The sequence below is a fragment of the Rana temporaria genome, chromosome 1 (assembly GCF_905171775.1).
Source record: "Rana temporaria chromosome 1, aRanTem1.1, whole genome shotgun sequence".
Classification (NCBI taxonomy): Eukaryota; Metazoa; Chordata; class Amphibia; order Anura; family Ranidae; genus Rana; species Rana temporaria.
The window spans coordinates 569,938,033-569,950,339 of NC_053489.1; the positions used below are offsets into that span (position 1 = coordinate 569,938,033).

At 41.5% G+C, this 12,307-nt stretch overlaps 1 protein-coding gene across 2 annotated transcripts in view; it reads right to left on the reverse strand.

Moving 5' to 3' along the window:
* Positions 1–753: 753 nt before the first annotated feature.
* ZDHHC2 (zinc finger DHHC-type palmitoyltransferase 2) overlaps positions 754–12,307 on the reverse strand; it is a 205,346-nt gene continuing 193,792 nt past the window's right edge. For both annotated transcript variants that reach the window (XM_040334664.1, XM_040334663.1), the window contains 2 exons: positions 4,658–4,729; positions 754–1,240 (listed from right to left, as the gene is read on the reverse strand). In XM_040334664.1, coding sequence (XP_040190598.1) covers positions 4,702–4,729 — 28 coding nt within the window. In that variant the 3' untranslated portion in view covers positions 754–1,240; positions 4,658–4,701. The remainder of the gene's footprint in view (positions 1,241–4,657; positions 4,730–12,307) is intronic.

Below are 12,307 nucleotides of genomic sequence, written 5' to 3' on the forward strand. Positions count from 1 at the left end.
TTTGTTTTTGTTTTTTGGTGGCTTTTTGCCTTTAAACGTTACCTAGTATTCCTGTGAATAGCATATTTCCTATACTAGGGTGGCTATGCTCTCTGTACTGTGTCTATGGAGGAAGTCTTGGTCTTCACCATGGCTTCTTTATAAATACAGACTCTTTGACTCCTTTCCATCTCTATCACTAGTTTATAGAAGATAACTTGAAAAGAAGATTATGCTTGTAGTTCAGCTATCAGAAAGTGACACGGACATTGCATTTTTGGCAAGATCAACTGGTATTTTGTGTACTTTCTGAAACTATTCTTAGCCTAAAAAAAATGGATACAGCCATTTCATCGAAAGACTTGGCAAGTTGGAATATATTAAGTTTTGTTCTTGGGTTTAGCTATTATTTAAACGGGAACTAAAGTGAGCAAATACTCATATCTGCTCCAGAGATGCAACATCCACGCACCCCCTATCCAGAGCGCACTTTTTAGCCTGGTCTTCTTTCAAGTTCACGGTTGTCAGCCATCTTGATGTACTTGCAAGTATGTGCAGCTCAGTGTACTCTTCAAGTAAGCTTGTTAGGAGGAACAATCCAAGAAGACACAAAGCACAAAAACTGCATGCAAAGACGATATTAGAAGATACGATACAGTCCATAGAGGTTGGAAGGGCTGACACTACAACATAACTGACTTCCATACAGAGGGTAGATGTGGTTTAGCCATTTATAAAACATCACTCTCATAAGTAAATAAGAATGAAGACTCGTCAGCTGTCTGTTATTTATTGAGTTCATCGATAACATTTAATTGGCCTCATTAGTTTATATACTGTTGGAGTTACATAGAAAATATGATGCAATCATACTGCTTTTCAAAAGAAGTGCTTTGCATTCGAGAAATATATAAGAATGTTCTTTCTTGGAAGAGGAATGATGATAATGCTTGCTTGTGCTATAATATCATAAACACAGTCAAATACAACCGTACATTTGCATACAACACAGGACTGCCAAGTGTTTACTACATAAACTTCCTCTTCCGTCCGTCACATCACTGTAATACTGTACCCCAGCAAACTGCTTGCATGTTCACATTCCCTGGTGTCCGCATTATACCAGATGGGAGGAATAGTCTGCATGTTTGTAGCAACAATGGAGAGCCAATCAGTGCTGTCATCTCTGGAAACAGATGTAAAGCTAGCCAATGGGAGCATGACTTCTTCCTCACATGGACTTCTGCACATGGGCCTCAACCTACAGAGAACACCACAGACATTATTATGGTGTACTTAAAGAAGATCTCACATAAACCTATATATATTCATATTTTGTCCCACGTTGCTATGTTTCCCAACCCTAATTAGTAGGTCTGACCTGCACTCCTTCCCCTCCTGCTGCAGCCAACCCAACAACAACTAGGAAGGACACAGACGCTGCATAGTGGCCGCTTTCCTGAGACAGCCAATAGTAAGAAAAATTCCTAGGCTGGCACACTCCTCCCCAAGCATTCCTCTTGCCATTGCTTGTCTGGGGAAAGTGCTCAGAGGTGAGACAAGCGAAGGAGAGGGGGTGCCGGATAGACCTTACAACTAGGGATAGGAAGAACGTGGAGCAAAGTAGTACCTGTTCTTTGTCCTATAGGAGACATAACATAAAAAAATAGGATCTGTGTCCAGAATAGATGTTAATGTAGTTAAAAGTTCTAAACAAGCCATCTCTAATCTCTCTAGCTGTTTGTACTGTGAAGTAATGCATTCTCAAAGACAACAACAACTCTTCTAAAGTCAGTTTCTAACAGCTTAGAAACACCTGCAGTGTTTACCTTGGAGGGCTGGAAGGCTGGCAAGATTCTGTATGCACAGCTGAGATTTCTGTACCTCATTTGAGAAATTTAAAGGTCAATTTCTGCACAATGCCTATAGCTACGGAAGTAAATTTATGTTTTTATTTAAGTATTTACATGACTTGTCTAGAATTGTAGTTAGGATTTGTTTAGACATGCAGCCAGGGGATAGTATTTACATGACTTGTCTAGAATTGTAGTTAGGATTTGTTTAGACATGCAGCCAGGGGATGGTAAAAGCAGGTGATTGAGCCATGGTTTTACCACCCACCTGAATAAGAACATGCAGACCCTCAGCAGGTGGTTGTAGTACGATGGTTTGACCTTTTAACGATTAACCCCTTGGTGCCGGCTGCAGATGGCCCTTTAAGGGTTTTGCTATGCCGGGAGGCGGGGCTTATGGCCACATTACCGCTGTGACTGGCTGTCACAATGGTCCCGATCGGAAACTTTCCACAAGCTGCCGATCACTGTGCCAGGAGCGTGCAAGGCGCGTCCTCTCGACCCAGCACTGTTGGTGCTATTGCACGCCAATATTCAGCAGCTCGCCGCCAAGGCCTGGCTGCTGTGAGGCCACATATTTGCATGCGCTCTTCACCATGGCAGTGGGGAGGCAATATATCCCCTATAGTAGCCTTCAAGGGTTGCTGCACGTCTGGACAAGCCCTTAACTTGCACAGTCTGGGAACAGGTCACTGTTAACTTTAAGACCGTATTATGATTAAAATATTACTGCCTTTTAACAGAATAAAGACAAAAACCCCTCCATGCTTACTTCTCAAAACAATATGCATACTACAATACACAAATATCCCACTACAACAGCATAAATTATTTAAATGAATATAGAAAAGGTAAACTGTGATATCTGACAACTAAAATATTTGAGTTAACTGCTAATGGTATGCAAGAAATACTGCTACCTGCTTACATTTTATTTGCAATTGAAAAAAAGCCAGTTCACCCTATAATGCGCATAAAAAACAATAAAAAAAACGTCTCTATTGGCCTGCAATCACATGCGTTTCTGTGTGTTTATGTGCCTTTTGTGTGTTTTTGTGTCTTTTTCTGTAAAATTTTAATATATTTCATATCAAGGAGAGGAGGCATACTTCTTGATGTACATGCGATTACAGTCCCATGGTTGTGAGTGAAACCCTCCACTTTTGATCTTGAATTTTAATCATTAAAAACGTTATTACATTAGCCGTGCGCTCTTTTCCTTTGTATGTTTCATTTTCAAATGTAGGATTCTTAATGCTCTTTAAGCCCCAGCCAATCTCCAGTTTTCTGTTGTTTCCTTGGCCGTTTGCGAATGACTGTGTTGCCAACCCCTCAGTCGGTGTACTCACCATGAAATCCTTTTCTTAGAATACATTGAGGGACTTATTAGTCCCACCCATCTGTGTTTTTGAATATGCCCTCAGTACTGCTTAACTACAAAACTGAGGCATGCTTGTAGCAGAAGGAGTTACAGTAAAACGGTTTGCAAGCATAATTTGTTGCAGGAACATGCTTGTAATCCAAAGCACTTGTATACCAAAGCATTTTTTTACAGGGTATAAAAGAGAAGAGAGGCACCTCTAAGTGTAGCAATAAGTTACTAAATGTTGTACCTTCATTAAATGTAACCATATTGCTGATCGATGATTGAATAACTGAGAGCTCCCTCAAACTTAATGGATCCAAAACAGAACTTCTTCTCCTCCACGCAAACCGAAAAGGCTAAAGCTAGGACCTCATGGACACCACCCAACATCCTTGGACTGATCATCATCTCAAGCACAAAAGTCAAAAGCCTCTCTGAGTCACCTTTGACTCCGAGATGTCGATGGACGCACAAATAGGATCACAGCGGATCCCACTATGTTCTCCACCTACTGCGTAGACTCATCCCCTTCATCCCGGAAGAGGATACAGCGGTAGTAGTCTGAACAATCATCAATTCTTGACTATGCAAACTCCCTTTACTTAGGACTACCAAAATACCAGATTTCGAGCCTACAAGTTGTCCAGAACACGGCAGCCAGATTGGTCATGGGGAAAAAACCTTGGGAATCAATCACCCCATCCCTGAGGACCCTCTATTGGCTCACCGTAAAGGATCGGGTCACATTCAAGACCCTCTGCCTCACCCACAAATGCACTCAAGGAAAGGCTCCCCAATACTAATGCGAGAAAATAAAACACTACACCCCCAATCGCATTCTCGGATCAACTAATCAAAACCTCCTCCACATCCCCAAGTCCCACTACAAATCGAAGGGAGAACGAAGATTTGCAGTCCAAGGACCACGACTTTGGAACGCTCTTCCGACAAACATCCACATGGAAGAAAACCATCGGGCCTTCAGGAAAAAACTTAAGACTCGTCTCTTCTGAAGGATAAGGATGACACCGGATGGAAATTAGCGCCTTGAGGCGATTTAGTGTGCATTTGTAGCGCTATAAAAGTTACTCACTGCTACACTTAGAGGTTCCTCTCTTCTTTTTTATACTCCGTTGTGACATGATGCTACTCTTATATCAAGACATCGCTTGTATATCAAGGCAAATTTTATTAAAACATTTTGCTTGTCTTGCAAAACGCTCTCAAACCAAGTTACTCTCAAACCAAGGTTTTACTGTATTTTGGACTGACCTACAGTTTTTTTTTTTCGTTTGCCAGGTCTTTATTTATTTTTTATAAAACCTTGCCTTTTTGCCATACAGATACCCCTTCCTTTAAAATATAACTTTGATACATAAAACTAGTGCAGAAATGCGTGGGGGAAGGCTCTGCACTCTGTATATTTTATAATCTTGCTAGTAATACAAATTAAACTTACTTTCTCCATCAACTGTCAGAACTTGGATTAGTTAGGTTTCTTTCTCAATTGTCATTGCTGGGTTGCTCATACCTGCAGAAGAGCACAGACAGAAACAGAGTGGTCAAAGATTGCACAAATAATCCAATTAAAACAAAATTATTTTTATTTCTACCAGTTGGAAGAAATATGGCACCCAACAACCTCCAAAAATTAAGTGGTTACTTGGCGTCTTCCGAGAAAATCTGACCTCTCCTTCAGAAAATTCCTGTTGCCTGGCTGTAGATTGCTCTGCATCTGATACCAAACAAATATGCTGATCGGGAATTCTAACTTCTCTTGCCACATGTGTGTTGCAAATTGCAGACTCAAAGTAGTAAAACCGGAGAGAACAATGTTAGAAGGAGGTTGGTAATGGCAGCCTATATATTTCCCTTGGCACCATTTTGCCTTTTAGGTTGGGTTCACACCTATGCAAATTGGATGCGTTTTTCACCGCATCCAATTCGCATATGGAGCCAGTTCACATAATTCCGGGGAAGCTGCAGAGCGCACTGCACAGTTTTGGCTCAGTTTCAGGGCCGAATTCAGGCAAAGATTTGGCCCTGATTCGTCCCTGAACCAGAGAATGGGGACGCTGTGCGATCCGCAGCCGATTCCAGTGTGAACCAAGCCTAAAGTGGTAGTAAAGTCTTTAAGGAAAAAAAAAAGTTTCCATCTGCAAGGCAATGGGGTTGATATCCTAAAGGCAAATAAACTTTGCAATCTGCAGTTGAACTCTGCGAGAGCAGATGCTTCTGATCTTAGTAAATGAGCAGAAGTTCTGCTTACTTCGATCATCCAATCACGTGCAAGTAAAAATGCAAGTTTTTTTATTTTCCTTGCATGTGATTGGATATTCTTTGCAAAGCAGTCTAATTCTTTTTAGTAAATCCACCTCTACAGGGAGTGCAGAATTATTAGGCAAGTTGTATTTTTGAGGATTAATTTTATTATTGAACAACAACCATGTTCTCAAGGAACCAAAAAAACTCATTAATATCAAAGCTGAATATTTTTGGAAGTAGTTTTTAGTTTGTTTTTAGTTTTAGCTATTTTAGGGGGATATCTGTGTGTGCAGGTGACTATTACTGTGCATAATTATTAGGCAACTTAACAAAAAAAAAAATATATACCCATTTCAATTATTTATTTTTACCAGTGAAACCAATATAACATCTCAACATTCACAAATATACATTTCTGACATTCAAAAACAAAACAAAAACAAATCAGTGACCAATATAGCCACCTGTCTTTGCAAGGACACTCAAAAGCCTGACATCCATGGATTCTGTCAGTGTTTTGATCTGTTCACCATCAACATTGCGTGCAGCAGCAACCACAGCCTCCCAGACACTGTTCAGAGAGGTGTACTGTTTTCCCTCCTTGTAAATCTCACATTTGATGATGGACCACAGGTTCTCAATGGGGTTCAGATCAGGTGAACAAGGAGGCCATGTCATTACTTTTTCTTCTTTTATACCCTTTCTTGCCAGCCACGCTGTGGAGCACTTGGACGCGTGTGATGGAGCATTGTCCTGCATGAAAATCATGTTTTTCTTGAAGGATGCAGACTTCTTCCTGTAACACAGCTTGAAGAAGGTGTCTTCCAGAAACTGGCAGTAGGACTGGGAGTTGAGCTTGACTCCATCCTCAACCCGAAAAGGCCCCACAAGCTCATCTTTGATGATACCAGCCCAAACCAGTACTCCACCTCCACCTTGCTGGCGTCTGAGTCGGACTGGAGCTCTCTGCCCTTTACCAATCCAGCCACGGGCCCATCCATCTGGCCCATCAAGACTCACTCTCATTTCATCAGTCCATAAAACCTTAGAAAAATCAGTCTTGAGATATTTCTTGGCCCAGTCTTGACGTTTCAGCTTGTGTGTCTTGTTCAGTGGTGGTCGTCTTTCAGCCTTTCTTACCTTGGCCATGTCTCTGAGTATTGCACACCTTGTGCTTTTGGGCACTCCAGTGATGTTGCAGCTATGAAATATGGCCAAACTGGTGGCAAGTGGCATCTTGGCAGCTGCACGCTTGACTTTTCTCAGTTCATGGGCAGTTATTTTGCGCCTTGGTTTTTCCACACGCTTCTTGCGACCCTGTTGACTATTTTGAATGAAACGCTTGATTGTTCGATGATCACGCTTCAGAAGCTTCGCAATTTTAAGAGTGCTGCATCCCTCTGCAAGATATCTCACTATTTTTGACTTTTCTGAGCCTGTCAAGTCCTTCTTTTGACCCATTTTGCCAAAGGAAAGGAAGTTGACTAATAATTATGCACACCTGATATAGGGTGTTGATGTCATTAGACCACACACCTTCTCATTACAGAGATGCACATCACCTAATATGCTTAATTGGTAGTAGGCTTTCGAGCCTATACAGCTTGGAGTAAGACAACATGCATAAAGAGGATGATGTGGTCAAAATACTCATTTGCCTAATAATTCTGCACTCCCTGTGTAACATCTCTGATGTTTCCCTGTACAGAACGAGCGCAGCTGAGCCTTCTACAAGCAGCTGCGCTCCGTTCTGCAAGACATCTGCGTCACTTCCGGTGCGCGGACGTTTGCGCTCCAGCGTGGAACGCGGAAGTGCGACTCTGCCTCCTTCCTCGATTTCCCCGCGAATTCGGGGCTATTTAAACTCCTTAGAGATGGCGGTAGGGTGTTCGGTTATTTTGTCGGATCCCTGCCGCCAGTCAAGGAACACTACCTCCCAGCACCGAGCCCTGGAACCACTGCTGTACTCCTCTCCAGCCAATATCCATACCTCAGATCTCTACCTCTCTAATCCACATGCTGCATGCCTGTTTGTTACTACACCCAGCCTCAGCTTGACAGGAGAACCATTGCTTCCTGGATTCTTGGACCCTTTTACCTAGCAACTACATACATCCCCTGGTGAACAACTACTACCAGCTGAACCGCAAGTATCTTGAATTACAATAGTTCCCTGCATTATAACCAGATATCTGTTGTTCTCAAGCTGTTGGGATTATACTAATGAATGCTGATCCTTTTGGGCTATATTCTAACCACAAACTGAGGGATTGTTTTCTATAGATAAAACTACTCCATAATATTGTGAATTAACAATATGACTGCCAGAGTTTAAATACTTGCTGCATTCAGACTTTTCTCAAATTACACTGTGTAGCAAAGTTAATACAATCTCCATACTTCAGCTGCTGCTGGGATAGCTCATATACTTTTATACTCACATGAGGTTGTGATGATTTAACCCCTAAACTTTCTGATACATAAGAGAGTGCATTGGTGGTTTACCCTGAGAAACCTCTTTCTGCTGAGTTCCAATCATACCTGTTATTAATAAATTCTCAGGAGTGTTACATAATAACCGAACCAAATAAAACCATACAAGATAGGAACCATGGATCCAGCAGACCTTGCTAACCACCTAGTTGGACTTTCACAAAGAGTGGATAACCTCACTACTACTATGAATGAATTACGTTTTGAAAATGAAGCATTACGCAACCAAAACCTTGCATTACCCCGAGAGAGACCTGAACCTAAGGTCTGCCCCCCAGAACCCTTTTCAGGGGACCGGAAAATTTTTCGCCAATTCATTAGTGCTTGCCGTCTCATGTTTGATTTACGCCCCCGCACCTACCATTCAGACAGGGTTCGTATCCTTACACTTATATCCTACCTAAGAGGAGAACCTAGAATCTGGGCTGATGCATATGTGGAAGAACATGGTGATTTATTGGGGGCTTTCAATACATTTTTGGATCAGATGTCATTTTTATATGAAGATCCAAACAAACAACTTACTGCAGAGAACTTTATCAGGAGCCTCAAACAGGGGAAAAGACCCGTAGAGGATTTTATTTCGGAATTCAAGTGTTGGAGTAGAGAAACACAATGGACAGATATTGCTCTTCGTAATCAATTCAGATTAGGACTATCCGAATCTATGAAGGATGAGATAGCTCGTGTAGAGCTTCCTCCGTCCCTTGAGGACCTCATGCATTTATCCCTTACCATTGACCGACGTCTCCGTGAAAGGAAGGCTGAACGCTTCAACACTTATCTTCCCCCACAATTCAGAAGATCTAAATCTCCCCCAAAAGAGGTTCCAATGGAACTTGGAGCTGTCAGGGCTCCTTTATCATTTGCTGAGAAACAACGCCGCAGAGCTCATAACCTCTGCCTCTACTGTTCCGCTCCAGACCACATGGTCTCCACTTGCCCACTCCTCAAGAAGAATTCCGAAGGTAACTTTTTAAACATAAGTAAGACTAATCCAACAGGAAATACTACTAATCGTTTTGTTTATGTCACTCTTACCTTACAGTGGGATCAAGAAAGACTTAGGATTGATGCAATGGTGGATACCGGCGCTTGCGGAAATTTCATTGATTTAGGAATTGTAAAGTCTAATAAAATTCCTTGCATGGTTAAACAAAATCCTCTTTCTGTCACTTTTATTGACGGTTCAAGTTCCATTTCGGGCCCTATTTCCTCTCAAACCTCACCCCTACTGGTCACTTGTGGCAATGACCATACAGAGACTCTTGTCTTTGATGTCATTCCATCTCCATTGTTTCCAATAGTCCTAGGATTACCTTGGTTAATACTCCATCAGCCAACTTTCCTTTGGACTAACCTCTCACTTAATCTAAATTCTACATATTGCCAGGAGAATTGCTACCCTATTCTTTCGGTTCTGTCCACAACAGTTGACTCAATAGATCTCCCTAACTATCTACAAGATTTCTCAGATGTTTTTAGTAAAACCAAGGCAGAGATTCTTCCGCCCCATCGTATTTACGACTGTCCTATAGATCTCATTCCTGATACACCTGTACCAACTGCACGTATTTATCCTCTATCCCAACCAGAACTTGTACACCTGAAGGATTACCTTGATGAAAACTTAAAAAGGGGTTTTATCAGACCATCCACATCTCCTGCAAGTGCAGCTATGTTTTTTGTTAAAAATAAAGATGGTTCACTACGTCCAATCATTGACTACCGTCGTCTCAATAGCATCACTATTAAGAATCGCTACCCTCTTCCTCTCATTCCAGAACTCATCGAACGTCTTCAAACTTCAAAAGTTTTCACAAAACTAGACCTTAGGGGTGCCTATAACCTGATCAGGATTCGTCCAGGTGATGAGTGGAAGACCGCTTTCAAGACTAGATACGGTCTCTTTGAATACACTGTAATGCCATTCGGTCTGTGTAACGCACCCGCCACTTTTCAGTGGTTCATAAATGACATTTTTCGAGATCTGCTTGACATCTGTGTTGTGATATACTTGGATGACATCCTGATTTACTCTGATACACTTGAGGAACACACTAAACATGTCCGTTGGGTTTTGGCCAGGCTCAGAACGCATTCTTTATATGCCAAACTAGAAAAATGCGTTTTCAGTCAGTCAAGTATTTCCTTCCTTGGATACCATATTACTCCTCAGGGCATCCAGATGGAACCCTCTAAAGTAGAATGTATCCTCTCCTGGCCAACTCCCAACTCTAGGAAGGCCCTTCAACGTTTTCTCGGTTTCTCAAACTACTATCGCAAATTCATCAAAGATTTTTCAGCAATTGTCAAACCATTGAGTGCCCTTACTAGCACGAAGATACCTTTTACGTGGTCAAAGGAAGCCCAGATTTCTTTTGACACTCTTAAACAATGCTACACTTCAGCTCCCATCTTACAATTACCCAACCCACAATACTACTTCACTGTGGAAGTAGACGCCTCTCATTATGCTCTTGGAGCTATACTTTCTCAACGTCCAAGTCTATCTGAACCTCTACACCCAGTAGCTTTTTTTTCAAGGACCTTGTCTTCAGCAGAGAAGAATTACCCCATTGGTGAAAAAGAACTTCTTGCAATTAAAGATGCACTACAAAATTGGAGGCACCTATTGGAGGGTAGTAAACACCCAATTACCATCCTTACAGACCACCGTAATTTACAGCATTTGAAAACATGTAAGACACTCTCTGCCCGTCAAGTTAGGTGGAGTTTATTCTTTGACAGGTTTAATTTTTTCATATCTTATAGGCCTGGTTCACAGAACATCAAGGCTGACTCTTTGTCCCGCATGCATGAAAACCAGAACACTGAGATTCCTCCTCTATCTATAATTCCTTCAGACCGTTTCATTGGAATCTCTTCGTCTTTTAGACAGTTAATCTCACAGTCACTCTCCAAAGATCTCTCTTGTCTACCAAAAAATCTTACCAGACTGCCAGATGGAGTGTATACTTTCAATAATAAGGTTTTCGTTCCTCCTAAATTACAAATTACACTTCTCAAACATCTTCATGATTCACCATTAGCCGGCCATCCCGGAATCAATAAAACCATCCATCTTGTTAAGAGAGACTACTGGTGGCCTAATATGACTAAAACAATCCACACTTATGTTAATTCATGTGAGATTTGTGCTCGTAACAAGCATTCTAGGAGACCCCCTTCTGGTCTACTCACTTCTATTCCAGTACCCAACAGACCGTGGGAAGTTGTGTCGATGGATTTCATTGTTGAACTCCCTAAGTCAAACGGTGCTAACACTATCATGGTTACAGTAGACCTTTTGACCAAAATGGCACACTTCACTCCTTTAAAGAAGTTACCAACTTCCCATGAAACTGCAAAAGCTTTCATTTCCAATGTTCTTAAATTACATGGACTACCCTCTCAAATCATATCTGATCGTGGAACTCAGTTTATTTCTAAATTTTGGAAGGCTTTATGTAATACTCTGAAAATTGACCATCGCATGTCCACTGCATACCACCCACAAACAAATGGACAAACTGAACGAATTAACCAAATCCTTGAACAATACTTACGATGTTACTGTACACATCTACAAGATGATTGGTTTCAATTACTACCCCTTGCTGAATTCTCTTATAACAATTCTGCCAGTTCTTCTTCTCGATTTACACCATTTTTTGTTAATTATGGTTTCCACCCCAACAGTCTCCCAACCAATCACCCCCCAAACAGTGTTCCAGCAGTTAATCAATATCTCACGACTTTAAAGAACACACTAGACATCTTACGGTCTAACTTAAAATTTGCCCAACAAAGACAAAAGCGATACTACGACTCTCACAGATCGACACCACCTGAATATAAGGTTGGCGACTTGGTTTGGCTTTCCACGCGAAATCTTCACCTTAAAGTACCTTCAAAAAAATTAGGCACTCAATTCGTTGGACCATTCCAAATATCCCATTTGATCAATCCGAACGCTGTAAAATTACTTCTACCCCCAGATTGGAAGATACATTCCTCATTTCACGTTTCCCTCATTAAACCTTTTATTTCTAACCCATTTCCTAACAGACAGCCAAACCCTCCTCCTCCTGTCGAGGTACATGGTGAGATTGAATACGAGGTTGAAAAGATCCTGGATTCGAGGAAACATGGTTCCACCCTTCAATACCTGATACATTGGAAAGGTTATGATCAACTTAATGACTCTTGGGAGAATTCTTCAAACATACATGCTCCTCGCCTGATTAGACAATTTCATCTTAGGTATCCTAATCGCCCCTCTCTTTCTAGGAGCACTGCTGGTGCCCCCTTGAGGAGGGGAGTATGTAACATCTCTGATGTTTCCCTG